Source organism: Protomyctophum bolini, assembly GCF_963924005.1.
Source record: "Protomyctophum bolini genome assembly, chromosome: 7".
Taxonomy (NCBI): domain Eukaryota; kingdom Metazoa; phylum Chordata; class Actinopteri; order Myctophiformes; family Myctophidae; genus Protomyctophum; species Protomyctophum bolini.
In genome coordinates, this window is record NC_137868.1 from 7,552,616 (window position 1) to 7,565,530 (window position 12,915).

Consider the following 12,915-nt stretch of genomic DNA (forward strand, 5'->3'; position numbering starts at 1 on the left):
GATGCCGTTGTGTTTAGAGCTGTGTTATAAAACGATGACTTCCGGGGCTCGCATAAATGCAGAACAGCCTTCTCGTCTTTAGCGTGAATAAAAATAACGTTTTTGCTATACTCACCAATACAAATGCGGGTTGTGTCATTAGAAAGCCTACTTTCCTTATAGTGGAAGCACTCTGAGCCCCCCACCACACGTATAAAAGGTACTTTTTGGCCAAAAAGGGATGTATGTTGTATGGGGGCACGGTGGCACAGTTGTTAGTGCTGTCGCCTCACAGCTAGAAGGTCCTGGGTTCGATTCACACTCGGGACGCTGTGGGTGTTTCCTCCTCCGCGTCATCAGTGCCCATACCCGAGGCAGGGTTGGCTAAAGGGCCCTTCTTTGTGGAGTTTGCATGTTCTCCCCGGTACCCTCACAAAGAACATACAGTAATCCTGGTCTCTAAACTGCCTCCCCCTGGCCAGCCGGGGCACCTGATGGAGGGGAAAGGAACTGCATGGTTGGAATAACGTGTTCCTTCCACGCGCTACGTCCAACCAGGGAAACTCCCCCCTGTCAGGTGCAAAGGAACAACTTGGGACACTCGGGCACATGAAGGAAGCATGAGTTCCAGTCCGTTGCTCTCCCGATGTCCCCCATATATGGGAACAAGGTTGGCGGAGGGTGTGTAGAGCCCAGGATCACATTAGATAATTGAGACAGGGGTGAAAAATGTGTTCTATAAAAAAATGGATGTATGATGGAAGCATTTGGAAATTGCAAGAGGGAACAGTCTGGCAACACAAGACTAGATGCGATCTGACACATGTCTCTTTGCCTTGTCCCAACAAGGATAAATGTGTTCGTGATGACAGTGTTTCCAACAAACGTTGGAGGGGTCTATGAGGGGGTCAACAACAAAATAATAGCAATATGCAAGAAATGTGGGTTGAAATGTGAGTTAACTAACCCTAACCCGCCAAGACAACAGATGAGCCAAATGTCATAATGGTTACAGTGTATGCATTACATGTTAAATAGTTGGGTTAAACACTGTCCTCAAGGAGGGAATTAAAAGTACACAATCAGAACTAAGTTAAAGGTTGCACCTGTGTGAAAAAACACATGCCAAAAACAGATAGAGCTGAAGTAAACTGAACAGAACAAACAGTTGTAAAAATGGGATTATATATAATTGTATACGTTGCCGAAAGGGGAATGGAAAATTAAATAAGAAAATCACACCCGTGTGAGGGGTGCTAATATATTAACGTCTAACTCATGTTGATTAGGTGATGTAATGGTGATGTAAAACAAACGGTGCAAACACAAACATTAAACTCCATTAACAATAAAGAGTCAATTATGACATAATGAGGCACATTATGACGTAAACTTTCCCTTCATTGTCAATGGCGTTACTTTACAAAACAAACATTGAACTAAAGACAAACATTAAACCTGTACATAGGAGGGGCTAGCTAGCGCTCTCAAAAACTAAACAAATACAAGTACAATTTTGCATTGAAATGGCCTCGTGACTTCTCAAAACAAATTATGTATTACTTGTTGTAGACTCGAAACAAAAAGGCTTTTTGACTTGGGACTTGGGACATTTTCCATGACATTATTGCAAAATGCAAGTTGCGAGTTGACCTGTACTTAGTTCGCAGTTTCCCCCCCTCTACACCCAATCTGTTTGCCGACGATCAGCTATTTTCAGCTTATATCCCTCACAGAACAGAGATGCTAGGGCTCATGAAACCTTCTATCCCTCACAGAACAGAGATGCTAGGGCTCATGAAACCTTCTATCCCTCACATAACGGAGATGCTAGGGCTCATGAAACCTTCTATCCCTCACATAACGGAGATGCTAGGGCTCATGAAACCTTCTATCCCTCACATAACAGAGATGCTAGGGCTCATGAAACCTTCTATCCCTCACATAACGGAGACGCTAGGGCTCATGAAAGTGGTTACGTCTCGTCATGGCCGACAGCTCCCACCTGAGGTTGTGTGGGAGTTCCGACCGCTCCAGACCGTACTGAATAACGGCCGGCTTGCATAACGTCTTCAGACTAGGATTGAAGTCTAAGATGTACAGGTCGTCGGCGGACGTGAACGTGTCTCCTTGGAAGAGGATCACACGATCTCCCTCCATGCCGCTGCACATCCAAAACCTCCGATATGGGCCATTCACCTTGGGCTCAACCTTCTTCCAGTAGAAGGTCTCTGGATTGAATCTCCACAGATCATTGAACTGCTGGCTGTCGTCATAGGCACCGAATATGTACAGTTCTCCATTATAGGTGAAGGCCGAGTGACTGGCGTGACTTCTCAGAAGCGGGGCAGAAGGCGTGCTCTTCCAGAGGTTGGTCTCGGTGTCAAACACCCTGAGGTTGTTCTTGTGGATCCACTGCATCCCTCCCCCGAATACAAACATCTTGGTTCCGATGATGGTGGCAGAGTGACATTCTGAAACGGGCGCCGGAGTGCCCGAGGTGATGATTAGAGACCAGACCATCGTGGGGGTGTGCAGCTTGTACGTGTCATTGACGCCTCCCGTCTGGGTGATTCCTCCGTGGATGTACATGACCTTCCCCACCACGCAGGCCGAGTGGCTGTACCTCCTCTCCGGGACGGTCCCGGACACCTGGGGCTTGAACCATCGGTGGGTGTTCACATGGAACGCATAAAGCACATTCTTGCAGAAGTATGTAAACTGAACTCCGCCCCAGACGTAGATGGTGCCTTTGACCAGCACCGCTGTGTGGTAAACGCGCCAGGAGGGAACCTGAAACGCATCACGTTCACCCGTCACCGGGGGCAACAGTATCCAGAGTAAAGACACTGTGTTGAAGATGTGCACCTTCATCTGATTTATGTTCCCCGTGTGGGACCGTCCAAACGAGTACACCTTGTACCCTACGGCCACAGCAACTCCCTCTGGTCCTCCTGTCTTATTGGTCACTGTGCATCGCAACATCTCCCTCTTTCTCTCAGCTCTCTCTAGCCGTCTCAGGAATAATCTGCTCACTGTGAGAACCCTGCTGCAGTGTCTTCTATAGGGCTCTGCTACGTGAGCAGCCTGCTGCAGTGTCTTCTATAGGGCTCTGCTCTGTGAGCGCCCTGCTGCAGTGTCTTCTATAGGGCTCTGCTCCGTGAGCGCCCTGCTGCAGTGTCTTCTATAGGGCTCTGCCGCGTGAGCAGCCTGCTACAGTGTCTTCTATAGGGCTCTGCCGCGTGAGCGCCCTGCTGCAGTGTCTTCTATAGGGCTCTGCCGCGTGAGCAGCCTGCTACAGTGTCTTCTATAGGGCTCTGCCGCGTGAGCGCCCTGCTGCAGTGTCTTCTATAGGGCGACCACAGCTCTGGTGTGACGTCACGTCACACCAGACGTGACGTCACAGTTAAGAATTGAGCAGGTTATGAGCAGGGTAAATGCAGACTTTGTCAAATGTAATGTCACATCATCACATCGGCTGAAGGCTCAATGTCAGGCAAGCGTTGCCATGCATGCCTGACATTGAGCCTTCATGTATGCCTGACATGGTGTTGGAGCCTGGGGTGGTTCAAGACTAACCTCTCTCTCTCTGGTCTGTGTTGGAGCCTGGGGTGGTTCAGGACAAAGCACTGAGAAAACTGTTGCGCCTTTCTTCATCCTTTTTTTCAAACTTGACTACGGTAGCGGTGGTCTCAAAAACATAAGGGAAACATTGACAGGAAAAGACTCGCTCACCGTATAGAAAAAGAAGTAAAACTCCTTAGACTGAGACTTATTTTTATCATGCTCTTATGGTGCTCTGTGCTCATGGTGCAATTAAAAAGCAAACGTTTCGGTCCTCAGACCTTCGTCAGTGCTATGGTTTTCACAGACAAAGAGCTCCTTAAAGAGCTCCAAAACAATACAGCTCAGGTGCTGAGAATGACTAATTGGTGACATCACCAGATTGTGGGCGTGGACATTACAGAAAGGATATACAAAATCACAGTTATATAGGAAACAAGAATATTGCATACATCACATGTTGACAGACTCATACAATCACTTTTTTAATATAACTTTTTCCTTATAGGTAGCACTGGTTCAGGACTAACCTCTCTCTCTCTGGTCTGTGTTGGAGCCTGGGGTGGTTCAGGACTAACCTCTCTCTCTCTCTCTCTCTCTCTCTCTCTCTCTCTCTCTCTCTGGTCAGATCGTGTTGGAGCCTGGGGTGGTTCAGGACGTGTTGTCTGCAGGGAGTCACCTTCAGCTGCTGGAGCTGCTCAGCCTCTGTTCCCACTACCTCATACAGGTAAACAAAAAATATATACTCTGTTCCCACTACCTCATACAGGTAAAATATATATACTCTGTTCCCACTACCTCATAACAGGTACACACACAGGACACACAGTACTGTAGACACAGTACAAACACACATACGTGAGTGTTAATCCGTCTCTGCACTCACATTCCCCCACCACACGTGCCACGTACGGTGCCGTGTGCACACAGTGTGCACACAACCACACACACACACACACACACACACACACACACACACACACATACACACACAACCACACACACATGGAGAACGCACAACAACACCAACAACAGAAACAGATTTACACACGTGGCTCAACAACACTGCATGTATTCCCATGCCTCTCTTAACCCATTCTGACCTGAGATCAGATTCTACGAATGCCTTCTAAACCCTGACAGTTGTTTCTGTGTCTCAAACAATTCCATGCCAAGGACCCTCTGAATTATATGAAAATCTGAAAATATGTTGTTCCAGGGACCCCCCCCCCCAGAAGCAAAGATTTGAGTTAAAAAACGTTCACTCTGAAAGAATATATATTCAAAGATTTGTGCCACATTTTCACGATTTTTCCAAAAATAGCAGATCTACAAGCTCATAGCGTGGATCTTGGTGCCGTGCTATGAGCTTGTAGATCTGCAATTTTTCAATAGCTAAAGTAGGACAGAATGCATAAAACACCAAAAGAGGGTTCCCGCCCGGAATGGATTAAAACACTGCTCCCTACTGTTCTAATTATCTACACTAGCTGCACACGGAGCACATGAAGCCACATAATCTCATGATCCCACATATAAATTGGCTCAACAGTCATTACAGCGGTAGAAAAAAACCTTTCTGACAGATTTATGAAAAAGTTTCTGTCAGTTGTTCTTCAATTTTTTTTTAAATAGCAGACCTACAAGCTATGAGCTTGTAGATCTGCTATTTTTCAATAGCTAAAGCATAGAATAATGCTAACACCAAAAGGGGTTCCCGCCCAAAATGGGTTATTCTCAACACGTCTTTCAATATTATATATTTTTCCCAGACACGAGGATTGTATAGTGTGTCTGTTCAATCAATCAATCAAACCAGTAAGCCATCAGCGTTGGTGGTGAAAGCAAACTAAAATGTCCACATGCACATTATTCATTTCTGTATCCTCCGTTTCTTTATTTGATGTATGTATGGACTCCACAGATTCTTTTATTTTTTACAATATAGAATAAGGTAAGAATAACTTAAGAAGAAAATAGCTGACACGTCCACTGGAGTGTTGTAGAGGTGCAGCCGGGCCAATAAACATGTAATGGAAGTCTGCACCCTGTTTCTTTATTGATTAACGTTTAGACTAAAACATAAATCACCTTCAGAGTGAAGCATATGAAGTAGCCTAGGACGACACAACACTAAATAACGCCTCAGACTAACCACCTGTGGTGGGAAAAGTACTCGAATGTAAAGTATCTATACTGCAATGTAGATGTACTCTGTCAAGTAGAAGTCCCATATTCGAAATGTACTCAAGTAAAAGTAAAACAGTATCAGCATGTACTTACAGTAACTTAAAGTAAAACATGCTCATATTGCATTTCACAAGTTCAAAATGTGTACAAAATGTTTTGTACACATTTTCGGATAGTAAAAGTAAAATGTTTGGCTCTGAGATGTATAAGTAAAAGTACTGGAAATAAGTAAAGTGATTATTACTCGTCGTTAAGTACTTAAGTAAATGTACTTAGTTACTTTCCACCACTGCTAACCATGCACTAATCAGTGCTGGGCAAACAGGTGCAGTCATGTGTTGTGAGTGCCTATTATTAGTCCTGCTCAAGTTCAAATGGCCTTTTATTAATAAGACTGAATACCATGCCCAATACAACGACAGTAAATAAACGGTAGACAACAATAATATACAGTAAGTATACAAATGAGCATTGATTGGTATACAAAGAACGTTTAAGACAGTGAATGATGATGATCAAAGCCATATGCTAATAGTAGGTTGATAATTCTACACTGAAATACAACAATAAATCAATGACAATATATCACAAAACAGTAATGTCCTAAAACTATACGTCAAAATAGGCTAAAACCAAGACCCATGAAGAGAAATGAATGAAGAAACCATTAATAGGATATAGCACAGGTTGATAACACATTAACCCATTCTGACCGGGCACCCATTTTGGTGTCAGCATCATGTTATGCTTTAGCTATTGAAAAATAGCAGATCTACAAGCTCATAGCGCGCCACCGAGTGGCGCGCTACGAGCTTGTAGGTCTGCTATTTTTGAAAAATCGAAAAAAACGACTGACATTTTTAGAATCTGATCTCAGGTCAGAATGGGTTCATCAGACCAGTGTGTGTCCAGTGGAAACCTCGTGTGAATCTGATCTCAGGTCAGAATGGGTTAAAGGAAAGGTCTGGGTTAGTTCAGATTGCAGGACTTAAAGCTGTAGGAAATGTTTGCTATATTAATACAGTGGTTGCAAAGGTATTCATTTGTTTGCCTGAGTCCCGTGGTGGGAGTTCTGCTCTGGTTTCGGTGTAGTTTAGTCATTTTGTGGGGGTCACTGCAGGGAGGCGGGAGCCACGCATTAAAAATAAATAGTATAATTTCTATTGTTGACCTATTTCTTTTTTTTTTTTATAATATTTGTTTTATTTGGGAAGTGCATTGTAGTACATGCATCATTTCAACAAAACGACACAAGAGCATTTCCCAAGATTTTCTTCTTTTCCTTTTTTCCCCACCCCTCTTCCCTCCCTCATCCCCCCTCCATGCGGCACCATCTCCAATGTCTCTGTATAGTATAGTCCTTTTTCTACAGACATCGAGTCCACACTCAAACAGAGACAGACAAGGCAGTATGTTGACCTATTTCTACAATATAGTGCAACCTTCCTTCAACTTAGAACCATATAGTTAACTATAGTCCATATAACCCGTTTGGGTTATGACTCTTTGTCTTTCTTTTTGCTGAATGTGGTGGATTTGGCTGAGTGCATTGTGGGTACATTTCACCCAGGTGAAGGAGGCTATATACTCTAAGGAAGGAGGAGGTACTGTAGTGAAGTAAAAGTAGAACCACGATATTTGGAGTAAAGATGTAGTCAGTGGAGTAGAAGGAAAAGTATTGTAAATTGGAAATACTCAAGCAAAGTGCATATACCTCAGAATTGTACTCATGTACATCACTTAAGTAAATGTACTTTAGTTACTTTCCACCACTGGCAGTGTGATCTGATTACTAGTATAATTATGTTTGTAGTGAGTAGAGTTACATCATGTTATGGACTATGCTCACGTATGCCACCTGGTGGTCAAATGTGTTTTCATTCCAAGAAATTAGCTGTCACTAAAGACACTAAAATCTTCTTCATTCATCCACAAAACCCAGGGATGTGCTGTGGATCTTTTGTGGGGCTAAAGTGCACAAGCTTGCGAGTGATCACTGATTGAAATAACCTCTTAAATGTATGTATAATGTATTTATTAACCCACAATATACTGTATATAAAGTTTTATTATATTTACTTTCATAACAGGCAAACCTTTTGTTTTGTCATAATTATGCATTTATACCTTGCACCTCTGTAATTTAATTAGTTGATGAATCCATCAGCAACCGCCAGACTACTTTAGACATAACATGACGCCTACAGTATGCACTAGTAGGCTACTTAGCAGGTTGACTAATGGACCATCACCACTTATGATTAATTGAAAACGGTGGACCCTCTTGTAAACAAGTGTAATGCTTTAATGGTGTCGTCCACTCACAGTTGACGGTCTTTGTATTGCGCTGTGCTTGAAATGTACTGTAACTCTGCAAACTGTTCTAAATACTTCAATCAATCAATCAATCAATCAAACTGATTATGCATCCAAGGTCGGTTCCTGTTATTTCAAGCTGTGACACTCGTCGGCGTCCAATCGACCATCGGCAGGTTTTATTAGCTACTACTTTACCAGGGCGGCACTCCCTGGACAGCCCTATACAGCAGGGTTGATTTAGTCGACTAAAACTATGACGAAAAATGTTTCGTCGACTACCTTTTTCCGCTGACTAAAACAAAATGGAAACTAAGCTATTATGACTAAAATAAGACTAAATATACTGACAATTTCATCAACAAATTAAAAACTAGACTAAAATGTTAGGAAGGGACTAGTGGACAAGAGATCCAGTATAAGTCATTTTACACTTGGTTGCATGCTGAAAATAGCCGATCTACGTTGTGAGCTAACTGAGTTTGTAGATCAGCTATTTTCAGCAAGTATAAAATCAGCCATTACGACGGCATCAAGAGGCCCACTAAAACACATTTTAGTCGACTAAATCAACTGTAGATTTAGTCGACTAAAATCGCATGACATTTAGTTGACTAAAACTAAATTAAGTTTCATTCCAACGACTATAACTAAAGCAAAATAGAAATGTGTTGCTAAAAACAACACTGCTATACAGTCAGCTCACCCCTGCACAAACCTGGTCTGTTTGTGTACACTATAGTGTACACAGACAGGTTCAACTATACTACTACACACTATCTAAAATATTAACAGAAATCTGTTACAATTATATTCAGTTTGGCTGTTCATATTTTGGTAGTGTGTGTGTGTGCACAGTTGAAGAAAGACTTGGTGAGAATGAATTGCAGGTGCTGCAAATACCGATTATTTTCTTAATGATTATTGTATTGATTACTTTATTGTCACTTAATCTAATAATAATATTTAATATTACTATTGTATGTATCGATGACCGCTTAAACGTTATTTTATAGCCCACATAGTCACACAATCGTGTCCAGCAATAGGGAAAATAGCAGGTCTACAATCTTGTCGCAATGATATACCTTGTGAACTTGTAGACTATTTTTACTCATTTTGATCACTATGTTATGAATTAAATCGATACATTTAAAAAAAAACATTTCACTTATAATGACACGGCCAAAATAGGGCTAATTAATCAATGATTTTATTAAATTATCGATCATACTGTATATATATTTTGTAGTTTTAGTTTGAATGAGGTGGAGGGTGGCACCCACACCAGTAGATGGCAGTGTTGTCCCACTGCTGTTTTCAACAGATCCCCTCCTGCCTGTTCTTCTCAGTCATTGTGGATGAAAGTTTCATTTTACCAGATAAACGCTTAACGTTAAAAGCTGCCGACAGTCACCATGCTGAACTCTTCAAAACAAATCATGCAGAATGCTGAGTGCCAATCTTACTGGGAGTGTAAATGGAACCTCTGCAGCAAGTTCAGCAATTTCCCAATGTTTTTCATTTCCACTGAAAATGCTAAATGAAGTGTTTTTGAGCGGTGCTAACCACTCCCTCTCCCACGTGCGGCTTTGTGTGTATGTTTACCACCACCGCATTTTTGAGGGGCGCCGCGCTAGCCCCTCCTATGCCCAGATTTGTGTGTCTGTGTGTACCAAATAATGATGATTTAATCGGCTGAGAATGTTTGTACCCCATAGTGATGATTTGATTGGCTGAGCACTGCATGTGATGTATTATGATGATGATGATGTACAGTATTTGTTCCATTTGCACTCTCAGGCCTCATTCACACGTATCAAACACCAATCAAGCAAATGTTTGGTTTAGTTTTTTAGTTTTTTTTGGGCTTTACCAATGGAAGTCACATGGTTTGACCACAGCTGTAGCTGTGAGGCTGAATATGGAGGTTTGTGTCCCACGGCAATGACACCTCTGTCTCTCTCTCTCTCTCTCTCTCTCTCTCTCTCTCTCTTTCTTTCTCTCTCTCTCTCTCTCTCCCAAACATCAACTGGTGCAGCTCTTGAGTAACCAAGCACTGGGAGACAAATCAATAATACTACTACATGCTTATAGCCCTACTCATACTGGGTTAGGGTATTTCCTGGCTCTTTAAGTACAGTCCTGGAGCAAAATGTTTTCTTTCTTTGTTTTGTCCCTCGTGCGCTGTAGGAGCTGAGCAGCAGTAACTACCTGTTTGTTTTGTCCTATAGGAGCTGAGCAGCAGTATAACTACCTGTTTGTTTTGTCCAATAGGAGCTGAGCAGCAGTAACTACCTGTCTGTTTCGTCCAATAGGAGCTGAGCAGCAGTAACTACCTGGAGCTGTACCGCGTGGCCGACCTCTTCCACCTGCCCTCCCTGGAGGGCGCCGTGGTCAGCTTCCTGGTGGAACACCTGGCCGAGCTGACCCAGAGCCGCCAGCAGGAGGCGCTGCAGCTGCCCTACCGCCTCCTCCGGGAGGCGCTGAAGAGCGACCGCCTCACCTCGCTCAGCGAGGAGGACATATGGAAGGTAAAGTGTGTGTGTGTGTGTGTGTGTGTGTGTGTGTGTCTAAATCATGACAGTTTTCAGAAAAACCTCTGTTTCTATGTCGGTGGTACCCAACCTTTTTCATGTCTTTCAACGACCCCCAGAATGATCTGTATTTGGCCGCAGATCTGAAAATATGTGGTTTCAGGGAACCCCCCCCCCCCCCAGAAGCAAAGATTTGAGTTAAAAACGTGAAAGTATATATATTCAAAGATTTGTGCAAAACTTTCACCTTTTTTCAAAAATAGATCTGCTATTTTTTCAATAGCTAAAGTATAACACCGTAATGCTTAAAACACCAAAAGGGGTTCCCGTCCTGAATGGGTTGATGTGGTACAGGTACAGTATATCTAGCCCATCGACTGTCCCACAATTATTACATAATCACCTATTATTATTATTATTATTTTATGCATTATCGTCGCAATAGTTTCCCTGTTGAAAGATGTTCTTATACATTTTCAAAAAACTGCAGCTAATGGACATTATATTTGCTAAATGCAGTATATAAAAATAAATGTGTGAATACTCTCTGAACTGTTATGGTTAAAATAGCATAAAATTTTTGCTCTGAAATGTTGAGGTCCTCATAAGTAGTGTGTGTGTGTGTGCACGCAGGTGTGTGTGTGTACATGTGTGTGTGTGTGTGTGTGTGTGTGTGCGTGCACGTGCACGTGTGTGTGAGCACAGCTGAGTGTGAAGGTCACACTGCATCACACAACTTCCTCAGGGCACTGAATAAATCACCCCACCCCCCCCCATCCTCACTGAGGAAGAGTGTGTGTGTGTGTGTGTGTGTGTGTGTGAGAGGCTGATACTAATAGTGAGTGAGCGAAAGCTGGAGTGAGAGTGGGGTAATACCTCAGTCGAAAATGGTCGAAAAAGGCAGATGGATCTACTACAAGCCCACGATGCGGTGAGCTTGTAGATCTGCATGGATTTGATCTTTAGAAAGCATGGGGGGGGGGGGGGGGGGTGGAGCAGAAAACCAGAACCGCAAAAGGCACGCAAGACAGAAATGTAAAGTCAAAGAGAAAAAACCAACAACAAAGAGCGAGAAAATGTGATTTCCAGAGCGCTAGACTGGAGCGAGAGGGAAAAGAACTCGGTGTGACGAAGACTGACAGCCAAACTATATCGGCGTTGACATTAGAGCGCCTGCCAAGCCGTGCCACCCCTCCTCTGTTTCACCTCCTCCCCCCCCCCCCCTCCTCTGTTTCACCTACCCCCCCAACCTCCCCCCAACCACTTTTTTTTCCTCGGACGGCGGCCCCCGTTCGCTTCTCTCGCTTCCCGTCTGATGCCCAAATTAACCCATTGAGAACTAGAGAACGGATTCTACGAATAGTCTTCTGAATCACGATTGAATCGGTTTTCTGACAAATCTAATGTTTCTATATCGGTGGTTCTCAAACTATTATTCTAATGTAACTAAAATTGTATGTAATTGGCCCGCCGACCCCCATCTGAAAATATGTTGTTCCAGGGACCCCCCTCCAGAAGAAAAGATTTGAGTTAAAAACATTCATATATATATATTCAAAGATTTGCGCCACATTTTCACGATTAAAAGAAAAATAGCAGATCTACGAGCTCGTAGCACCGCGCTATGAGCTTGTAGATCTGCTGTTTTTCAAACAGCTAAAGTCTAAAACAATGGGTTCATGTGGTTAAACGCTGTAAGGCGACACACAGGTCGTTCTCAGGTCCGAGTGGGTTAACCTTCCGGGCGGAGTGAAGGAGAGGAGCCGCGGTACGGAGCGCGCGGAGCGGCCTAATCAGGGGCTGATTATGGCGGCGGCCGCTCGGCTAAAGGGTCAGGGTAATTGTGCCATCAGAGGCCTGATTGTTTTCAATCAAACGGCAGCGGTGCCCGAGTGACAGCTGGGGGATTGGGTCCCCTGATGGAGCCGCGCGGTGGGGTCTAATCAGAGAGAGAGAGAGAGAGGGGGAGATGGAGAGGGAGAGAGAGAGAGAGAGGGAGAGAGAGGGAGAGAGAGAGAGGGAGAGAGAGATGGAGAGGGGGGGAGAGAGAGGGAGAGAGATGGGGGAGAGAGAGAGAGGCCTATATTCAACATTTTGCTTGAGCGGAAGTACAAAGGTTTAGGGTAGTGATGCACCGACGTATCGGCCACATAATCGGTATTGGCCGATATTGCTGTTACTGGTTAATATTTGTAGTGGAAAATAAAACTGACAGTAGCTACAGTAGCCGATATTTATCTGTTGTTGATATGCATACATTTTGCATTGGCTATGTTTGGAGTATCTGTAGTCTTCTAAGCTGTCGATTCTGAATTCTTGTATTGAAGAT

At 43.6% G+C, this 12,915-nt stretch overlaps 1 protein-coding gene across 2 annotated transcripts in view; it reads left to right on the forward strand.

The window, feature by feature from the left end:
- Positions 1-12,915, forward strand: part of klhl32 (kelch-like family member 32) — a 52,578-nt gene that overhangs the window by 27,897 nt on the left and 11,766 nt on the right. For both annotated transcript variants that reach the window (XM_080768698.1, XM_080768699.1), the window contains exons 5-6: positions 4,172-4,270; positions 10,368-10,583. In XM_080768698.1, coding sequence (XP_080624824.1) covers positions 4,172-4,270; positions 10,368-10,583 — 315 coding nt within the window. The remainder of the gene's footprint in view (positions 1-4,171; positions 4,271-10,367; positions 10,584-12,915) is intronic.